We start from the raw sequence: 23,377 nt of genomic DNA, 5'->3' as shown, positions 1-23,377 counted from the left end.
TCTCACAGCTGTTCAGGCAATGCCTGGAACATGAAGCTACGAGTTTTCTCTCGTAAATTTAGGACATTATTCTCGTAAAATTTACGACTTTATTCTCAAAATCTCAGATTATTATTTCTTTCCTCAATGTGGCCCTAATACTCCGTCGTATCAAAGAATATTTGCTTCAACGCTTAGTGTTTTTTTATTACAAGTGCTGAATTCAGACTTAATGCCTTTATATAATGACAAATGAGCACAAAATAGCATAAAGACGACCACACTGTTTGAGTGGAGATGTGCTTGGCACATAAAGTAGTGTGCAACTGACATGTTGCCAGTCGGAAATAAAACACAAATACTTGACAGCCGTAAGAGTGATGAAAGTTGGACACCCCCTGCAACCTGGACACTCTCTTTATTCTTTATTCTCTTTTCAGTTTAGCAGGACACATTTCTATTTCATAAAGAGATTTATTTGGATGATTAAATTCTGTTCATTTTGATTATCGTGAACTAAAAAACTAATTATTGAACAATTTATTTCCCGTGTAAAACATGCATCAAATTAAATTCAGGTTTATGTCAAGTAATACAAAAAAAAAAGACAATCTGTCCAATGATTTTTGTAATAATTTGGATTTGTCTAACTGGCCAACACCACTCATCATAACTAAATTGAAAAATCTAGGGTTAATCCATGGGATCGGTATAGGAATCGTCAGCATAAAACCCTGATGGGAGCATCCCTAATTTTTAGTGTTTTTACACACTATGATGGTGACAAATGCTTCAAAATGTGGGTCAGTCTTCCAAACTGAGGCATGCCTAAACGTGTTGTTCGTTTTTAACTGCAGCCAACTACTTTTTCCACTTGTAAGATGGATGTTTGTCAGTTGTTTTGACGTAATAATAATGATAAGAATTCAAGCGGGACTGACAAGTGTGTGTGTTTTTTTTTTATTATATTAGCAACACAGAGCCAATAGAAGAACATGAGCGACATTGTTCTGAAGGCGTGGGCTCTAAATCCTCCCCCACAACAAAAATACGGTAAAGGTAAAGGGGCCGGAGCAAAGTGAAATCGGCCAATCTCCCCCCCCCAAAAAAGTGCAGTTTCATAGTATTATGCTGATGGTTCCTATGGTGACAGACGGCACAGCAGTTCATTGTTTTTCCTTCAAACCCTCATTCAGTCAAAGTGAGTCTTTTTGGGGGAGAGTTTATTTAAAAAAAAAAAAAAAAAAAACATCAAAAAACCCCACAAACTTGTCCAGAAACAGCAAAAAAATATGTAATTGTATATGCTTTGCAAACACCATTCAATCAATGATAAAAAGTGTCGATTTTTGCATGGCGAATCCTCTTCCTCATCATGGTGGGAAAAAAACGCACCTCCGTTATCTGTTTTTCATGTTTTTGCTGACATGGGATGAAATCAAAAAGCATCTGGGCTGATCCCAAAGTGTTCATACATGACATAGTTTTCTTTTCAATGCTAATGGTGGTGGTGGTGGTGAGGGGTGGGGGGGAGCTTAAAAGAAAGAAGAAAAAGAGACCCCGCCCCTCTTTCTGATTGGGCCAATCACCAGAGCCGATGCTGGTGGAGATTTCGACTGAGGACGGAGCGCACATCAGCAGTGAACCTGAAAAAAAAAAAAAAAAAAAGCAGTGAAGAAAAAGATGACAAATTGTGTCCCCATTTTGAGGTTATGTACGCCCCCCCTAAAATGACTTGGGGGTACGTGCTGTGTGCTGCAAAGATAAATGATGCGTGCATCTGATGGATATTGTACACAGTGTGTGTCTTATTCACAGCTACACGGCGCCAGTAACCTTGTTTAGAAACTTAAAGTGAAAATAGACAATCAGAAGATCTGAGAACACTTTCGGTTTCAGCCGTGTATCATGAAGGCTATAGATGGGATACAATGAATAGCTTACCTTAATGCATCAAGCATAGGCAGCAAGTTAAGAAGTGCTGTGTCGCTAGGGTCGCTAAACCAGGATTTGATGGGTATTGCATTGTCTGGAAACAAATATCGGCAACGTGTTGGTTTTTTTTTTTTTTTTTTTACACATGGAAGACAAACATTTCGTATTGTGATTATGACGATGGTGGGGTCTTACCTGGATGGCTTCTATAAGCTCCTGGTGAATTATCCAGGATGACAATACTGGACAGGTCGTCGTGTACGACTGCCAGGTCTTTGATGTAACTGCCTAGGTCCAATGTACAGTGCTAGCAAAACAACAAGGTTTGTTAGCTAGGAGGTCACAAAATGATGCTGGTAGTCATAACATCCCCCCAGTAACGTCGCAATGCTTCCATATTACGCTCTTTCGAGGGTAATGCTTTTTTTTAATTTTGGAGGAGAGAGGGGCATCCTGGCATTCCCTCTGGTGGGTGGGTCTGCTGACAGGGGTTGGTTCCATGCCCGAGCAGGCCTGACTCCCCACTGGCCGGTGGTCTTGAGTCAATAACTGTGGTGTCACTCTGGTCGCTTCCCAGCATGCTTTTCGGCACTTGTTTGGGAAAGTTTCTAAACTTATGTGGTTAGGGTTTAAAGAAAACTGCACTTTTTGGGGGGAATTTTTCCCATCATCCACAATCCTTATGTGTGACATGAACACACGCCTCTCTTCTGTGCATTCTAAAAGATAGAAAAACAGTTCAAATGAGGCAGGCAAATAATGTCGGTATTGGCACACAACCATGCCGCCTACAAAGCTCGCTATTAAAACACCTCCAACAAGGTTTTATGGTTTTACATCCATGCCGTGAACACGTGGTAAACAGGCACATTCATGGTAACATGTAATACTTACAGTATTTTGGTCCTTTTAAGTGTGACTGGAACTTCCTTCCTAGGCGCATTGATTTCACATAGCAACATAGAAAGGAACGCTACACGTAGCATTAAGTTTTCCAAACTCGAAAACAAACAACACAGCAGCAGTGGCGGCAGCTCCAATATGTAGCGTTACCTTTTGGTAGTGGCTCATGAGGTGAAGCTAGTCGCTAGCCGGTGTGGTGTGGCGAGGTGTCACTATGCCAGTTAATGCAGTTAACGTCGTTCGTAACGCATGGTATTGGGCGTTTTTATAGCCATTGTTCATTTGAATGCCTGATACAACTAAAGGTACATTTGTTTGGACAAATATAACAATGACAACTAAAATAGCTCATAAGAGTTACATTTTTTGGCAGTACAATGCTATTGCTATTCATGTAAGAACTTAATTGATTTTGGTTATTATCAAGAAAAGCATGGAAGTTGCTAGATATCAGCTCTTAAATTCAACTCTCATGAGCTACATTTGTTATCATCATATTTGTCCAAACAAATGTACTTTTACTTGTACCAGGCATTACAATGGACCAATAAACTGAAGAAACAAGGGTGGTCTAATCATTTTCCCCATGACTGTATATGATTAAAGTTTTTGAACCTCGGTACAAAATATCATCACATCCTCACTTTAGCCAGAAAGTTATACCAGCACTTTATGGAAAACCTAAAAGTGATGTCGTCAACGAGCTACAGTATCACATGTGTCCGCTATTTCACTTCCGACAGATGGTTGTACTTCACGTGCAACAGAGAGCTATTTACTGTAACTGGAACTGTCATTACATTTCGCCACAATGTTTAAATACAACAGTTTATTTTATTATAATTGTTCTATTTAAAAAAAAAAAAAAAAAAAAACTCAAATGGGTTGCTTTTGTTCTGCTTGCATTTTTTTTTTAAATAACAGCATTTGAAGTCATTTTTTCTGCCATTTTTGTACCAAAAAATAACTGAACCGAGCACTTCAAGAAACTGAACCAAACCGAAATTACATTTTAGTGTATCGTTACATCCCTAATACTAACAACGTTGCTGTAGCTTGGTGAGTATGCAGGTCACATTATGTAAATGGGACGTTGTTGGCGCTTATTGGAGGATTTTTCAGAAGGCTTTATGGGCGGAATAGTTGCATCTCATGACGTGCAGTCTTAGCTGCCCCTTTTAAACCGTTTTTGTATGTTTAGAACACACAGAAAAGAGAAAGACGTGTGTTCATGTCTCACATAAGGATGGTGGAAAATGGGCAAAATTTTAAGAAAAAAAAGTGCAGTTTTCCGTTAAGATAGTTGTAATTATCCTCCGGTAGTAGTAGTAGTAGTAGTAGTAGTAGTAGTATTTGCCCTGTGAAGGCATGTTAAGTTGCTACGTGATGGTTATACCATGATTTCTCTCCTGACACCATAAATCAAACTGCTGAGTAATGACCTCCCTGTTTGTTGACAAGGTAAGCCTAGGTTACAACCGGTCGTACGGGCTCCTACAGCCGGTGTACATGCAAAAACATGCAAGAAATGCACGTAGGGCGCGCTTCTGATGTGATGATTTTTGAGCTATAGACTGGCCGCAGAGGTTCTTAGGTTTTTTTCAGGTTGCAAGACAAATTTACACACTTCCATACGGCCAATGTGTGTCTTTCGTACGTTTTTGCTGGTTTCCGGTTTGGGCAAAGTGTAAATTTTTTCATACATAGCACTTGCGGAGTCCGTATGTGTCGTGCACCCCACATATATCTACACTAGTAGGGGTGCCACGAGACACTCAGTTCAAGAGATGAGACAATACCCAAGTTAGGGTATTGAGGAACGAGACAAGACAGGATTTTACATTACTTTTAAGAAATGCACAATGAAAAAAAAAAAAAAAGACATATCGCAACCTACTAATTTGAATTTCTACAACATTCTGCACTGTGTGTGTGTGCCAGCAGCCCCGCCTCCGCCCACTGAGACTGTATAACTGACAGAAGGGCTCCCTCCGTTCATGGTGTTCTATGGAACAAAAGGTGCTGAAACCAATGCACAGACTGAACTCTCTTCCTGCCTGTTTGGAGGCGAGAGACGAGGAAAACAGACACACATGCACATGGCAATATATTATGGCCTGTATAAGACAACTAAATATCAGGAGGATGTCGACTGGGTGAGTCATGCTAGTCAAAAATATTATTGTTTATTAAATACTAAAATATTATGTTGGCGTGTTGGCAGCGCTCACTTCTGGTCAGGTGACGTGTCAGCGACGTCAGCGTTTTCAAAAAGAAGTGAGCTGCTTGTCTACACGAAAACAAAAAGGTGCTGTTTTCAGATTCTCTGACTCTGGAAGCAGTTAAAAAAAAAAAAAAAAAAAAAGTTTAAGGACACCCAGAACACCGTTTCCGTGTGGATCAAAGGCTGAAACGATAAAGTAATTTGCCGTTTTGACCTGAAACCCCTTCCATGTGGCTAGCCCCTTACTGTATATTCTTGGAAGATTACACTTTAAAAGGGATAGTTGTTTTTTTTTGCCATGAAGTTGTAAGACATCCCCATCAGCAGTGTAGTGCATTAACAGTGACTTGCCCCCCACTTTGTCCCGTGAGCAGAGTTCTGGTCAGAATTCAGTGATGTGCAACATAGTTCCGGTTAGTTGGTGGGGGCCCCTTAAGAAAAGAGTTTGGCATGTAAACACTGTGGAACACGTAAGCACCAATGGCCAGGTGACAGCGCACCACGATTCGACGGGCCTGAAAGTAACGGCGAGTGATTGTGAGGTCTGATTTTTTTGATGCATTTTTGTGATGCATATGTATTACTCTTTTCAACGCGTATTGTTTTGAGAAGCCAAACTTTACTTAAGGGGTCTCACCAACTAACCGGAACTACATTCCTCATCACTGAAATCCAACCAGAACGCGGCTCACGGGACGAAGAAGGGGGTAAGGTACCATTGATGCACTACACTGCTGATGGGGATGTCATACAACTTCATGTCAGAAAATCCGAACATCCCTTTATTTCTCATAAAAATGACAACTACAACCGTTTTCATGTGAACCTCTGACTTCACTGTTGTGATATTACAATTACATCTGTTTGCCTGTACAATTATAACTTAATTTGTGTAAAATAAGTTCTATTCCAATAATATTACAACCATAATTGTTTTACCTGCGCAAGCCACTGAACTGTTAGACAAGTAGTGTACTTCAGTCTATATTTTGAAGACATTTGTACCACAGCTAGCGTAGTGTCGTTCATTGATGCTCAGACTTCCTAATAAGAGCGCTAAGGGGCGGTACCTGTCTGTAGTATCTGCGTCTGAGGATGTTCCTATTATTGTCCAACTTGTCGGCCACCGCTGAGCCGTAGATTTCCATGCTGGCCGTGAAGACCACCAGCTCGTACCACTGGCTCACCTGTGGTGACGTACAGCACACGTTGTTATACCGTTAGCGTTTGTGCTTGCAACAAAACAACAAAACACGCACCACTTCTAAAAAGAAGTCGACGTGTGGCCTTTTGTGTACGAAGAATCTGACAGGGTGTTTATCGATGACGACCTGCGAGGCAAACAAGTTCGGAATTATGAACGAAGACCCTGATAAATGACCATTTCAGACGTTCTTACTTTGAGGATAAAGTCGGGCGGCGTTCCCGGTCTCACTGTGGGTCTCAGGACCCCGTCGTGGTGAGAGTGGATAAGGGTCTCGTCCAGATCCAAGACCAGAATCTTCCTCTTGACTGCATCTTTAGTGCGAAGAAGACGACGACACAGCAATGTAGTATATAGTGTAGGGTGGTCCTTATATGGGGAAAACATTTTTCTTTTTCAAATGTTCAATTCTCACCCCTAAAATGAGTTCAGGTATCAATGATAACAAAGCGTGCAAAATTTTGTAACGATTTGTACAATATCTAGAGGTTTGCTAAAGGCCTTTGAATATTTCTGGAATCGCAAATTTTTGCAGAAATTGTACCATTTAAACACAACAAAATGAAAGGTAGTGTTTTTATAATACACAAAGTCACTGTGATAGTGTGGTAAACAACATAATACATTAATACAAGCATATTACATGAGAGGAAAAAAAAAACTTGTCACGATAATCAATAAATCAATTAATTGCACGATAAATTAAACAATTTTTCGACAATTTTGCAAATTTAGCTGCGTGTGTCCTGTGCTACACGGTCGAATACTTTCTTCGTGTCTGTTGTGTACAAAACACAATCTGATGTCAATTTCAGCCCGTTTGCGCATTGTCATTTTGTGACCAGAAAAGTTTGTGACAAAGACAATGAAATTAACAATACAAAACGGTGGAACGTACATTTAGGGCCCTGTCACACCTTGACGATTTAGGCAGCGCATGCCTGACGTGATCATTTTGATGGCATACGTTGAACTGCCGACGGTTTTTTTGCAATTTTGGGCGTATACATAGCGTCTTCATAACGAGTTCGCCGTACACATGACGTATTAGTAACTTATATAGAACGTTTCTATAACCTATAGACAACTTATATCAACGAATCCGTAGCGTGTTGCCGGCGTTCACAACTTATGCCCAATGCCCAACGCCTGTCACACCTTGACGATTTAGCCAGCGTACGCCAACGTATGAAAAATTTGGCCAATACGCTGGCGTACGTTAAATAAGTTATGGGAAAGTTTTGTATATGTTAAGAGCACGCTGAAGCACGCCGGCATACATCGTAGTACGTCCAAGTCGTCTAAAAATTTAGTGCGTGCACTAAACTTTTCGACGTATGTCAATGTATGATTCATACGCCCCGCATCCGCGGGCAATGAGTTATGCGATCGTTGACACCCGTTCACACATGTTATTTGTAAGTTACACACAAGTCGTAATATGTCAACATACCTTGAGAAAAAACTGTGTCTTCTTGTCAAGCTTTGGCTGAGAGGAGATGGAGACTGTCGTGTTTGCATTAGCAGATAAGTTAGCAGCTTGGCTATGGAATCACAGGAGTGCCAAAATTAAAAGGGAATACGTGTGACAATACAAAGAGAATTAATAATACAAAAATATAAAAATGTGGAAATACAAAGAGAATCAATAATAAAAAATATATACAAATGTAGTCATATTCTTTTTCCATTTTGTCATTGTTTTTCTGTATTGTCTTTGTTTTTTCCAATTTGCCGTTGGTTTTCCTGCTTTGTATTTGTCTTTTCCACTTGCGTTTTGTCATTGCATTTAGTAATGACAAAGACAAAACAGGAAAAGCGACGCCAAAATGGAAAAAACAAAAGACAATGCGGAAATCATTCTTTTGTCTTTGTCATTACTAAATGCAATGACAAAACGCAGGTGGAAAAGACAAATACAAAACAGGAAAAACAAGAGCAAATACAGAAGAAACAATGACAAAATGGAAAAAGAAAATGACTACATTTGTATATTTTTTTTATTATTGCTTCTCTTTGTATTTCCACACGTATTCCCTTTTAATTTTGGCACTCCTGTGATTCCATACTTGACAAGTACTAACACAGTACTAACAATGCATCAAACCTAACGCTAACTTGGACAGAAACATGCTGTATCTCTCCATTCTTTTTGAATGTAAATACTCCTACGCACTTTATGTTGACGTGATCAATAATGCTTGATTAAAACATGCATTGTTTCTCTCAGACAAAGCGCAAAAAAATAAAAACATGTTAGTTGCATTCTGTGTCACCTCTACTGGTCAAGCTAAGATAGTTTTGTCTCAAGGTACGTTGACGTATTACGACTTGTGCATAACTTACAAATAACGTGTGTGAACGGGTGTCAACGATGGCATAACTTATTGCCCGCGGATGCGGGACGTATGAATCATACGTTGACATACGTTGAAAAGTTTTATGCAGGCACCAAATTTTTGGACGACTTACACGTATGCCGGCGTGCTTCCGCGTGCTGTTAACATATACAAAACTTACCCATAACTTGTTCGACGTACGCCAGCGTATTGGCCAAATTTTTCATACGTTGGCGTAAGCTGGCTAAATTGTCAAGGTGTGACAGGGCCTTAAAATTGCCGTGATTCCCTATAACACCTCATTATGCACCTAACGCTTTTGCAGCTCCCAAAACATGTATTTTGACCAAACTCCAACAAAACATTACACCTCATTAAACGTAAACAGTGCATTCCACACACAATGTTGCCAAAAGTAGCTCAATGAAGTGTATATGCAAATGAGCTGACATCTGCATTGACAAACAATGTGAACTTCATACAGTAGTATTTTCCGGGTTATTAATAACAAAAGTGACACTAATTCAAAACCAGAAATATTGTGATTGATTGTGATTTTTATTTAAGTGCAATTTTTCCTAAATGAGAGTCTCATTTCATTGGGGTTTTTGTTTGCTTAATTTAGCATGTTGTTGATTTTATTTAAAAGCTATTGATATTCGAATTAAAATGTTAAATACTCTTGAGAAATTAAAGTTTAAGGCTTTTGACACGGTGTACTCACATTATTATGCCCTATCTTAACATTACATTAATGAAAAAAAATAATGCTGACAATAAAATCGTTTAGCAGCAATAATTTGTAGGGACAATTATCGTCCAGCAAAATTTGTTACCCTGACAGGCCTACTTCTCATGCTTGTATGACAGACAGAATGTTGAACTCTGAGCTATGATATACGTCAGGGGTCTTCAATTAAAATTGAATAAGGTCCGTTTATGCAATTTTTTTCACAGCAAAGGTCCGAACCTCATTTTGCCTTAAAGCACATGTGTCAAACTCGTGCCATGGAGGGCCGAGACACTGCATGTTTTCCCTCCAACCAGTTTCTTCAGCAGGTGATTTAATTGATGAGCTGCTTCTCTCAAATTGAAGGAGGTGTTGATCATTAAAATCACCTGCTTTAGTGACCGGCTGGAAAGAAAACCTGCATTGTCTCGGCCCTCCATGGCACGACTCTGACACCCCTGCCATAAAGGGATAGTTCAAATGTTTTGACATGAAGTTGTACGACATCCCCATCGGCATTGTAGTCCAATAACAGTGACTTACCCCCCACTTGGTCTCCAAGTCCAGTTCTGGTCAGATTTCCGTGATAAAGAACATAGTTCCACTTAATGGCAGAAGACAATTAAGTAAAGAGTTTGGCTTCTCAAAATAATATGCGTTCAAAAGATGAATACATTTGCATCACAAAAAAAAAAAAAATCAGACCTCACAAAACGCTTGCCGTCATATATTTGTCTCCCGCCGTATTCCTGCGCACTGTTGCCTGTGCGTTCATTTGTATGTACAGAAGACACTCGCATCTACTTCCGTGACTGAGTGCCACGGCCATCTTGTTTACATATGTGTTCCACAGCGGAAGAAGGTGCGAGTGTCTTCATCACATTCACATGAACGCACAGGCGACAGTGCGCAGGGATACGGTGGGAGACAGACATAACGGTGAGAATTTTGTGTGGTTTGTGTTTTCTGAGAAGGAATTTTTGTGATGAAAATGTTTGAACGCATATTGTTTTTAGAAGCCAAACTCTTTACTTGTCCCCAGCAACTAAGTGGAAGTACGTTCTTCATCAAATCTGACTAGAACTGAACATAGAGACCAAGTGGGGGGTAACTCGCTGTTATTGGACTACAATGCTGATGGGGATGTCATACAACTTCATGTCAAAAAATCCGAACTATCCCTTTAAATTGTATCAAACAAACTAGCTCATATGACGATCAAATGTAATGAAACCCAGCATATCACCATATTGTTTGAATGCAACACAATTATCTTGTCACCTAAACTGCATTTAAAAGAAAACGGGACCAATGTCACATGACTAATATAGGGTTTGACTGGACAAACAATAAAAATGAACACAAGAGGCTTATTTTTTAAGTGAAATAAAACTGCACCCCCTTCTCGAGAAAAATAATATTAAATAATTTAATAAGTGTCTCTTTAATAAGAAAAAAACAGCTAAAACAGTAAAGTAGGATTCAGGTCACGACTTTGACTAGGCCACTCCAAAGTCTTTTTCTCTTCAGTCATTCAGAGGTGGACTTGCTGGTGCGTTTTGGATCATTGTCCTGCTGCAGAACCCAAGTTGGACTCCGCTTGAGGTCACCAACAGATGGCCGGACATTCTCCTTCAGGATTTTTTGGTAGACAGCAGAATTCTTGGTCCCATTTATCACAGCAAGTCTTCCAGGACCTGAAGCAGCAAAACAGCTCCAGACCATCACACTACCACCAACATATTGTACTGTTGCTATGATGTTCTTTTTCTGAAATACGGTGTTATTTTTATGCCAGATGTAATGAGGCACACACTTTCCAAAAACGTTTGTCTCTTCAGAGTATTTTCCTAAAAGGTCTTGGGGATCATCAAGATGTTTTCTGGCAAAATTGAGACAAGCCTTAATGTTCTGTTTGTTCAGCAGTGGCTTTCTCTTGGAACTCTGCCATGCAGGCAGTTTTTGTCTAGTGTTTTTCTTATGGTGGAGTCATGAACACTGACCTTAACTGAGGCAAGTGAAGTCTGTAGTTCTTTGGATGCTGTTGTGGGGTTCTTTTGTAACCTCTTGGATGAGTCGTCGCTGCGCTCTTGGGGTCATTTTGGTTGGCTGGTCACTCCTGGGAAGGTTCACTACTGTTGCATGTTTTTGCCATTTGTGTATAATGGCTCTCACTGTGGTTCGCTGGAGTCGCAAAGCTTCAGAAATTTCTTTATAACCTTTTTCAGACTTATAGATCTCAATTAATGTCAATTATTAGTTAAGTTATGTTTTAACGAGGGTGTGGGCAATCACTTTACCACACAGGGCCATGTAGTTTTGGATTTTTTTCTCCCTTAATAATAAAAAGCTTCATTTAAAAAATGCATTTTGTGTTCAGTTGTGTTGTCATTGACTAATATTTAAATTTGTTTGATGATCTAAACCATTTAAGGATGACAAACCTGCAAAAAAACAAATCAGGACGGAGGCGAACACTTTTTCACACCACCATATGCTAGCATTACATAATATAAAAAAGTCCTGAATATGCATAGTATGTGTTAAACCTCAAAGGTCTTGGGCAACCTCTAAATATTAATCAATATTGTTAAATGTTTTGCCCAAATTTGTTTTTTAATTCAACATAATGTTGGGGTGAGAACATGAACTTTCAAAAGTTGAAAAATGAGGACCACCGTAATAGAGTGAATATATTAAATCGAGTTATATTGCTTATTATGTACTCACTCAGTCTGTTTCTGGAGATAGGCGACAGAGGCAAAGTGTCGTATCTCACGGTTTGATACTGGATTATCTGCAACAACAGGTTTAAATGCTTGATTAAAATATAAAACACAAAATGATAATAAAAAGCCATTTTTAAGACAATACACAAAAAAATAGATATAAAAATTATATATTGTATGCACGCACGCACGCACGCACGCACACACACACACACACACACACACACACTATACACTGACTATAGTGTATATATACTATATACACTCACTATAGAAATGTGAAATCAATGTAGAAATCTTGAAATGTAGAGTATCATGTTGTATTTTTTTTTAAAGAGAATAACGCCGTGACAGCGAGAACAGTTTTTAAATGATGGTAAAAAATTCTGTACAGAATACAGTTGTAATTTTATGCAAATAAAGCGGTGATATTACAACAATAAAGTAGTAATCTTGTAACAAAGACAAAAAAAATGCAATATTACAAGCTACACAAAAGACAGTCATTTTACGAAACAAGATGTAGCACTGCAAGAATATAATATAATGTATTGTATAATGTTAAAACATGTGAGAATAATGTAGAAATACAAGAATAAAGTCGTAATTTAAAAAATTGCCATCATTTTATAAGAAAAATGCAAAACATTACACCAAAAAAATTCTCCTTTAAAAAAAAAAAAAGAGTTTGGGATATTATGGGAAAAAAAGTCCTAACATTATGAGAAAAAAGTTGCAAGAAAAAGTCGCAACATTACGAGCATAAAGAAGAATAATCTAACAAGAAGAATAATCTAAATGGAAAAAGTCATAACATTATTACGAAAAAGTCATTTTTCAAGGTAACAGCTGTAAAACTACAAGAAACAAATGTGGAACATTAGGAGAAAAACGTTAAAATAAAGAAAGCGCAACATACAAGAAAAAGGTTATGTTGTGATATTACAAGAAAAAAAGTCAAAGTCTGGTTGTCTACGAGTTGTAATATTAAGCAAAAAAAAAAAAAACCCTTCATTTTACAAGTCAAAAGTGGTGATATTGAAAGAAAAAGGTTGTAATTCTTGAAGTCTACAGTTGGGACATTATGAGAACAAAGAATAGTCTATTTATAGTTGTAATGCTGTATGAAAATTTTAACCAAAACATTTCAAGATAAAGTCAAGATATTGCAAGTATACAGTGGTAGTGACATTAGAAAGCACTTAATAAAACACTCCTAATATTATAGATGGAAATTACAGTGGAATCTTGGTTAGTGTCAATACGTGCCAAAGGGTCCAACTCAAACTGAAACCTACTCTCAATCAGGGGTCGCCAACCCGTCGATCGTGAGCTACTAGTCAATCTTCGGGACTTTGCCGGTCGATCGCGAGAACATGTTGTAAAAATGTACGCATTTTGTCCACTGAATAAGCCTGTTCGCCTCGCAGCTATGCAGGCAGCAACCTGCGAGGCCCAGCAACGAGCCCAGTCCCCATAACCCAGCCGGAGGTACACTAGTACACCACCTCACTCCCCGCGCTAGCAAAAAGGTCGAGCGAGAGAGGGAGGGAATGACAGCGAATGACATCGCTGTGATGAGTGCTGCAGCGATGTGCTTACGAACACAACAGTTGTTATTGCGCGTTACTCGGGCTCAAAGACTGCCTTTGCTACCTCAAAGTTAAGGCACAAATATAACTCCATAGACGTGCACCTCCAAAAAAATCTTTGAGCCGTGATGACGCCGCTCGTTAAGGGCGCATTGACCAGCCCTGCCTCTCCTCAATCTGCATCGCTCATCCACGACACTGAGCCAACAAGCCCAATAGTTGTAGTTTGCTCATGAAGTCGACACCACAAGCCCGACCCGGACCAAGAGCCACAAAAGTGCGGCTCAGGGGCCATCTGTGATCCGTGGCTCATTTGTCATTGCATCACTGCAGAAACAAAATAAAATTTTTTAAAAAACAGCAAAAATGATAAAAATACAGCAAAGGGCACAATGACAAAAAGCTGAAATGTTGAAACGAGCAACCAATAACACAAAGCATATATTGTATATATACACATATACATTCATACACATATTGTAAAGTACATAAGAACGAGGCCTGAGTGGCATTTAAAAAAATCTGAATTGCGCTGTTCACACTGACATGAAAAAAAATCAGATGCAGGTCACACATGAGCAAAGATCAGAATTGACCTGCACTGTGAACATAGCCCTGGTGTCCCAACTCTTGAAGAGCCACTATGTATTCTTCACAGAGACTAACTGACTGGGCGCTGCATTCCAAGGAATGATATGCAGCAAACGGACTACTTCGTGAGGCGCACTGTTTAGCCTTACGATAACAAATCATCACATAACAATTTTAGTTGAAAACCGAATCCTATGAAGACCGTGGTTTACAAAAACCACTGCGGATAAATTTCACCTAGTTGAAATATTTACCAGTACGTTCCAATAAAAAAAAATGTGGGCTGTCCCGAAGCGCCTTTATCACTTCCAATAGGAAAAAGATATTGCTGCCTTGAATATCGTCCGTTACCGGTATCAATTTGATAGCAGCCCGAATCATACATACTTTTATGACCCATTTTGGGGTGTGGAATGTTAGAAAAGGCTTGATCAAGTGACACAGAGCAATAGTCAGCAACAGTAGGTACTGTATGAGGAAAAACTGGGTCATTTACAGATGTCCCTTGTTACATCGCGGTTCGAACATCACTCCCTCATTCTACCGTGTTTTTTCAAACATTAATTAATGACTAAATTATGTTGTTTCGTGGGTTGACTACAGCCTATTAGTCAAAAACCATTCATATTTAAGCCAATTGTTCATATTCTTTGCCCAAATTAAGCATTTTCAAGAATAAAAATGCACAAAAATACAAATACAGTATAAGCCATTAAGACCAACGTGTGAATGTAGTATTCTACATTGGTCACTATGTGTCAGTAATTGTTTGATGAGACCACCACCAAAGCACAAGACTTGAACAAGTGGCTGTTATTGTAGGTTTAAATTATCTCAAAACAGGCACAATAATAATAATAACTTGATAACAATAATAATAAGAAGAAGAACAACATGGGTTATTGTTGCAGCCATAGCTGCAACTAAACAAGCTAAAACTCAACTCTGAACCCCCAATATCACTTCTTGTCCGGCATCGATTCTGCTCTCCTACAAGGTAAACTGTCTTAGATGTCTTATTTTCTCATATTATATCTACTATATTGGGTAATATGAATGTAAAGGTGACTATGTGGGTGTTATTTCATGTCTATATGGCTTTAATAATGTAAAACATAAGTATTTAGAAGAGCAGGTTTACTATGCCATGACTACTAAAATACTCCATTTATAAAGAAGGAATCCTACTTTGTGGATATTCACTTATTGTGGTTGGGTCTGGAACAACTTAACTGCGATAAACGAGGGATTACTGTACTACTTTATGCATTTACTTCTTTATAGTTTTGTCCATGGTGTAGTGACTGCTAGGCATAATACAGCGCTGTTCGAGGTGTTCAATGAAACGTTTAAACCTCACATTACTCACCAACAACAGGCTGGTTCTTCTGTCATAGCCTATGAATTTTGCTGTCCCGTGAGAGTTTCCCGTGTGATGCTGCTTCAACTGTGTGATGAGGTTGGCTGTATTAAACTTCCTTGGTTCTGTGCCACCATTGGAAACGTGACAAGTTTTGCACTCAGCTGCAACATCTTTTTTGGACTTTAACAAAAAATACTGTCACACGGCCGACATCACTCCTCCACTTCACTCCTTGCTAAAGACGTTAGCTAGCACACGCTGTTGCTGTGATCACACGGGCTCTATCCGTCCGCTGCTGGGGTGGAGTCTGGAATGACTGGTTGCATTAAAGTGCCAATATCAGATATTTTACACGCAGGCAAATATGATCTGATATTTGTTTTTTTTGCTCATATTGTCTTCCTTAAACACAAGCAAGGGCAAAACAATTTGTTGAGGATTTTGTACAAATGTTTTCAGTGGCTGACATCCAATTAGAAAAGTTAGCCAAGCTATATCCGCTTTTGAATTCCTGGGCAAAATTGTCCAACGATCTATTGCATCAAGGAAGTGTGTCTGCAAATGAGCTGACATATGCACTGACACAGTGAATTTCACCACTGTGAAATATTTCTGGTGTATTTCTCTTTTTGGTCAATATTCAGACAATAACAAAAGACACACCGATTCAAAATCAGAAATATTGTGATTGATTTGTGATTTTTATTCATATGCAATTTTTGCAAATTCTTTACATCTTCTCCTCGTGCGTGGGTTTTCTCCGTGTATTCCGGTTTCCTCCCACTTTCCAAAAACATGCATGTTAGGCTAAATGGTGACTCTAAATTGGCCATAGGTGTGAATGGTTGTCTCTATGTGCCCTGCTATTGACTGGGCAGTCCAGTGTGTACCCCTGTCCGACGTCAGCTGGGATAGGCTCCAGCATACCCCCGCGACCTTAGTGAGGGTAAGCGGCATAGAAGATGGATGGATGGACTGAGACTGAGAGTCCATTTTATTTTCATTGGGGTTTTTGTTTGTTTAATTTATTATGTATAATGTATTTTATTTAAAAGCGCTTGTCATTCCATTGACAATGTTAAATACCCTTGAGAAATTAAAGTTTATTATTTTTGATATGGTGTCCTCCCATAATTATGCAATATATTATTACATTAATTTAAAAATGGATTCAAAATACTAATAATTATTGGCAATAATGTGTAGGATAATTATCGCCAGCAAAATTTGTTACTGTGACAGGCCTAGCTGGCACTTTAGCTCCAGGATGGAAATAGGAGTTACTTCTGTTCAATTTTTGATCAAATAAAATCAAAATATGGTTTAAATTATTGCTGTCATTTCTACTTTGTCGGGAAAAATTTTAAATCAAAGCTTTGATGAATTTATACACTGAATTTCTAGCTGTAGTTTCTATAAATGAATAAGTTGCCAATGGTATTAACAATACAGCGTTAAAACACTGGAGTGTAGTTTGTAAGGTAGCAGTGGTCTCCCTCCTTCGCACCTTTCCTTAAAAGACTATTTTTATCCACCCCAGCTGTCAGTGGGTGTCAGCTGACCGCTGGGCACCACTTGCAAGGGGGGTGACTTTGACTGAGACTACCTTGCTGCCCCCCTTTCCCTTTTAGAATTCATTCTGGGGCCAGGAACCCCCAGTGGTTGGTGGACAACCACAGGAAGACCCCCTCCCCCCAGTCTCCTAGTAGTAGTAGTACTAGTAGTAGTAGTAGCTTATGTACTGATATTTCGTTTTATGGGTGCACGATAATTATGAGGAATTATGACGTCGTACCAATAAATCTGAAGCTCCAATGAGGCGACATTACCTGAACTGTGCTGTGGGTGGACTTGCGTGAACAAAATCATGCGCTCCTTTTCTGTGACGTGCTGCAAACGGCCTGTCGTAACCTCCCCTAAGCTTACTTGTAAACAAACATGCCGTTGATCGTGTGGGACTTCTCACCCGTTTCAGAGGGAGACATTTTGCAATGAGGAAAAAAAAAAAACACATGAAGCTTCAACATAGCAAACCTTATCCGCCACCTGAAACGACAGCATCGCGACAACACCGGGGCCTGTTCCTATCGCCGTGGTCTTTGAGAAGTGCAAAAAACTGCCAGAGACGACCCGGGGTGTCATCCTCTGCACACATTTGTACAAAATCCTCAACAACCTGTAATGCCCGTGCTTGTGGTTAAGGAAGATGTAGTCACTGATGCAATTTCAGTTTCGTTATTAGTAAGGTATTTTAATAACACCCATATTTTGTTAACAGAAATAAGTATGACGAACAGTTTCAAGGCCGGAAGTGTGTTGTGTGTGTTGAGAATGTCAGTTGACGGTTCAGGTAAGCTGGGTGCCAGAATAAAAATGGTTCTCAACCTTATTTCACTCAGAACTTCCACAACATCGGCAGGCATTGTAAAATGCTTATTTGCATGAACAAACGGTAAAACAGTGTAAACACACAAACACAGCCTGAGCCGCAGTCACACACAGCCGCACTAGCATGCTCTGCTAAACTAAGCTAACCTAGCTAGCTTACATACACGCACTGTAAGGTGGAGTTTTCCAAGTTTGGTGTTTCAGGTCGTCGTTTAGACATGTTTAATTCATGAGAGGGCAGGTTAGTGTTGGTGAAGAGATTCAGCCACGATTGAGCAGTCCGCCGGGAAAATACTTCCCCGCACAAACGTTCCTTCTCCTCACTATGACAGCATTTAATTCAGAATTTGTCAATTTCCGCGAGTTTCAATGTTTAACAGTAGATTCCATTTTTATTGGCCAATTCTGCGATTCTGTTAATGTGGAAATCATAGGGCCCTACCCTTGGAGCCAGGGTTTGTACTTCTGAGTCGCCACAATTTTTGTCATGTTTTGTTAAAGGGATAGTTCAGATTTTTTGGCTTTAAGTTATATGACACGCCCATCAGCAGTGTAGCGCATCAACAGTGACTTACCCCCTACTTTGTCCCGGTTCGGTTTGTTTGGTGGTGAAAAACGTAGTTCCGATTAGTTGGTGGTGCCACTTCTCAAAACAATATGCGTTCAAAAAATTAATACATTGGCATCACAAAAATGCCTTCTCAAAAAAAAAAATCAGACCTCACAATCACTCGGCGTTACTTTCTCTCCCCTCATCTCACTGCGCGCTGCCGCTTGTCCATTGTTGTGTATGTGTTCCACAGCGGATGAAGACTGCTGAAGACTCGCTGCGCCTCGCAGCGGTCTTCATTCGCGCATACACACACTGTGGAACACATACACATTACCATTTACACATCTGATGTAAAACAACACAAAAAAGGTGCTGCTTTATATCAAAATGACAATTTATTTACAAATACAGTATAACACCATGACCTAGGGGTCTAACGCTTCATCTACTACATCAATGTATCGATTTATATTCCTATGATCCAACTACTTTGATCTATGTTCGGCAAGTTGCCATTCCGGACAACATATATATCAATATAACATCGTTTGAAAGCTAATCAATCGATTGCATTGATACTAGAAAATAAAGCATTGGATTTAAGCACGGCGAGCTTTATATGGATATGTTTTTTTTTGTTAGCACTTTTAATGATAAACATTAATTGTTACTCGATTCAGTCTGCCTGTCTGTGACATTATCTCCACGCGCCATCAGACAACAAAACGTAGCATGGCGGCTGGCAGAGGACAAGCCTGCGAGCGATAAATAATTAAGCCACCATTGAGTTGCAGTGTGTGGAAACACTTTGGCTTTTGCAAAGAGAGAGATGTTCTAAATAAGTCCAAATGAGTCACATCCTTGTAAGAAGGCCTTAGATGCACTGTTTAGCACAGTTTGCTAAACGGTACCTGTGTATTTCCGGCACAGGTGTGACAGCAGAGCAAGTTTTTAGTACTGCTGGCAACATAGTGATCACATGCTTCTGCGACCAGATCATGTTCATCAGTTTATATTTTGGAAAAAAATATCTGTAAAGCCATTGAAGAGTAGTTGATTACACTTGATCTTTTGTTAAATATTAGTGCACTGCTGTCTGTTTATTAAAATGAGAGACGTAGCAGGTTCAACCACTGCTCATTTAACCTGAGAGAAGTTGGTTGCACTTTATTTTTTATATTAATACACTAGGTCTCCAACTTACGAACACAATTGGTTCCAGACGACCGTTCTTAAGTCGAATTGTTCTTAAGTCCGGGAAAAGGTAATATTACCTATTATATAGGTACTACATGTACGTGTATACATATACAGTATATGTGTATGTATGTAAATATGAGTTTGGATGTAGTAGTAATATTAAACGAGGATAATTAATGAAAAACAATAATAATAAAAATGATATAATAATACGTAATGATAAATGTTATTTACATTTGAAGAGAAGTGGTCGAGCATACGTCGTTGTGGTGGTGGAGGAGGAGATATTGAAAAAGGACAAATCGTCGTCATCGTTAAACTCTTCTAAAAGAGGTAGTGTTCTGTGGGTGGTGTAGAATTAAGCAGGCCTATTAACTCTTCATAAACTTTAATCACACGCTCTGTCCAGGTTGTATCATACAGCTACAATTTAGCGTTCCATTTAGCTTTCTCGCCCCAGCGTCTGTTGGTCACATTAGCAGTGTCACAGTGCCCTCTACTGGTCAAGCAGATAGCAGTATAAATACTGATGGAGCGACTAGAAGGCAAAATAAAATAAAATATAGACCTGTCGTCTTGTGTTGGTATCCGCAAATGTTCACTAGTCGGATGTTCATAAGTTGGGGACCTAGTGTATTGTATTTGTATCATTTCAATGGTGAAAAACAACAACAAAAATAGCAGGTAAACTTACTGTTGTACACTAAGTGCAACTGACATTTATTTTATTGAAAACACATTGAATATTGAAAACGAGAGCAGAAAAGGTTAACCTCCTGTTATTTCAACTTGAAGTGTTGGTTGCACTTTATTAAAATAAAATTTGAGATCATTTGCGATTAATTGTTGTTTACTGTTTTTTGTAACCATTATTAATTTATACCTGATTCCCTTACAAAAAACAACGTGAAACTAGGAAACTTCATGTACTGTCCAGTACACAGGTATTTATTTCAGTCACACTGGTTGAATTTTTGGCTAAAAAGTTACTGAATCAATTTAAAGTTACAGAAACATCCCGGGTCAGATCATTCTAAATGAACCAATATCGTTCTTGAATCGTATCGGCAACCACGAACCATGATACGAATCAAATCATTATTAAAACAAATCATTACACCCCTACCATGAACTATTTACAATTTTCACATTTGGAACTGAACTACACTCCTCCACGTACTCTCATATCCACCTTCTTGTCATGTGTGCTTCCGTGCACATGATCTCTGCTGAGCTCTTATCACTTCTGCCACCTTATGGCCGTTTTATGGCTTAAAACTGCTCTGAAGTGAAATCCATTGTGGAGAGTAGCCTCATCACATGTCTTTGCCTCTCACGCAAAAAAATGTACAAGACGTATAAATATGTAGTTGGGATCGGGCGTTTGGGTTTATAAAAATGTATATCTACGTTTTTGGTATTGAATGAGTTAATACAGTTGTAGTGATGTCATGATATTTGGTAAATACAAATCTGCAGGTGCAGCTTGTCAAATCAACTTTGGTTGGGTCGTTCTTACTGTGCAGCCAGATGTGCACAAACTACAGTTAAATCTAAATTTTAAAAAAATGATTAAAAGTTATCGGTTATAGGTGTTGGTATCGGTCTTGAGCAGCAAGAAGTTATTGGTATCCGTTTTGGCGTGAAAAAACCATATTGTGCATCCCTATTAGATTTACTATACGACTGATAGCACCATGTGACGTGGTAGATGTAACCACAGACGTGGCATCTGTAAAATCGAAGCTTAAAGTTGAGTATAAAAGCAGTGAAAGATGCAAAATTGTTCAACATTGACTGGAAAAGAAAAAAAAATTAGCTCATGAGCTAATTTTTTTTTTTTTTTTTTTTTTTTACAAATCAAAAAGGTCGTAATAGATACCTGTCACTCTCTGCAGTTGCATACATGTGATTAATATGTATGTATTTTAACACTTTTAAGACTTTGTTTTTAATAATTTTAAATAATAATTTGCTTGTGGGAAAGTATTTACAAATAGTGATTGGAAAATACTTGGCTACACTTGCCAACACATCTGCAGCTGAGTAAATAAACTTGAACACAGCGCCTAGCTACCTAATATTACAGGAGAAAAAGTCATAACTACTACATTACTTTGACAGATATCACCATGACATCTGTAAAACTGATATTTGGGGTGGATTTCACAGAGAAAGTGTGATTATCTTTACTTGAATAAGTTATTATATTTTGATAATTTACTATCTTTTTAATTTTTTTGGTTGCAAACACCCCTGACACTCTCTGCAATTCAGTCAAATGGTATTGGCCACTACACGGGAACACGCAGTATCTAGCGAGACTAGACTTCTGCTGCTGTTGATGCCGTCATGAAATCGGTAAAGCTGACGTTTGCGGTAGAGTTCAAAGTGAAAGTAGTATATATTATTTCGATTTTGAGAAGACATATAGCCAGGTAATATTCATTCATTTTCTATGCTATTTAATCCTCACTAGGGTAACTACAGCCTATCCCAGCTGACTGGTCGCCAGCCAATCGTAGGGCACATGCAGAAAAACAACCATTCACACTCACATTTATGCCTTTGGACAATTTAGAGTTGCCAATTAACCAAACATGCAATGTGGGAGGAGAAAACCCACGCACACACGGGGCGAACATGCGAACGCCACAGACATATGCCCGAAGATTCAAACCCAGATCTCCTGACTGAGTGGCCAACATGCTAACCACTCCGCCACGATGCAGCCAGCTAATATTGTTTTTACAAAAAAAAAAAAAAACACCACTAATACTTCTACTTGTACTACTAGACGACTGCACTGTGGCACCTGCAAAGCTGATTAAAAATGTGATTCTTTTTTTTTACATTCAGTATCATTATGTAAATACTAAATGTGCCTAGCACTCTCTGTGGTTGAATGAATACATGTTACTAACCCACTATATGAGAAAATGCAGTCTCGAGATAGGTAGCTAGTATCACAAGAAAAAAGTCATAACTGCTTCTACTACCACCGATAAGGCACTGTAGTTCAAAGACGAATTGCATATCCTATTTTTTATGTACTTAACTTACAACAATATGCAATAGATTTTTCACAAATATTACGAGAAAAAGTTGTCATTTTATGAGAATCAGCAACGCTACTATGGCTGCAAGTAGTGTCAAGGCATGTGTAAAAAGCTACCGTTTGCAGTACTTATTGGACTTTAGATATGCGTATATATATTTATATATACTACAATTACATATCGTTTATTTGTAAGTACCCCTGGTATTCTCTATGGCTGAGTAAATAAATGCTACCAGCCAACTATGTAAGGAAATACAGTGAGCTAGCGAGCGTTAACTAATCTGCTAGTAGTACCAGCCATAACTTGGAATCACATCCGCGTCCTTTTCACAGTTGTTGACTATGAAACACCATTGTCAGTGTACCTAATGTAATGACGTTAGTATGTCTTACCGTTCGTAGGTGCTTCCTGAGGATGTACATGATGAAGCCCCATAGTCTGGACGTCACGCCGAGGAAAGTGCGGATCCCCAGTAAACACTGGCGGGTCTTCAGCATGTTGACAAGCACGCAAAGACCCCCCCAAAACACGACCAAGTAATAAGAAGAAGCAGCGGCGGCAGCCCTTTTAATGGCGAGTGACAGT

At 39.0% G+C, this 23,377-nt stretch overlaps 1 protein-coding gene across 1 annotated transcript; it reads right to left on the bottom strand.

The window, feature by feature from the left end:
- Window positions 1–251: 251 nt before the first annotated feature.
- Window positions 252–23,377, bottom strand: LOC129168353 (CTD nuclear envelope phosphatase 1A). The gene is made up of 8 exons (XM_054753524.1): window positions 23,185–23,377; window positions 12,045–12,111; window positions 6,441–6,559; window positions 6,301–6,372; window positions 6,112–6,228; window positions 2,110–2,221; window positions 1,924–2,008; window positions 252–1,625 (listed from the first exon to the last, which is right to left on the bottom strand). Exons 1-8 carry the CDS (start codon window positions 23,287–23,289, stop codon window positions 1,565–1,567), a joined length of 738 nt encoding a protein of 245 aa, XP_054609499.1. The 5' UTR covers window positions 23,290–23,377; the 3' UTR covers window positions 252–1,564.

This window comes from Dunckerocampus dactyliophorus, chromosome 15, assembly GCF_027744805.1.
Source record: "Dunckerocampus dactyliophorus isolate RoL2022-P2 chromosome 15, RoL_Ddac_1.1, whole genome shotgun sequence".
Lineage (NCBI taxonomy): Eukaryota > Metazoa > Chordata > Actinopteri > Syngnathiformes > Syngnathidae > Dunckerocampus > Dunckerocampus dactyliophorus.
Note: the sequence above shows the minus strand (reverse complement) of the source record. Positions and strands in the feature narration are given on the sequence as shown.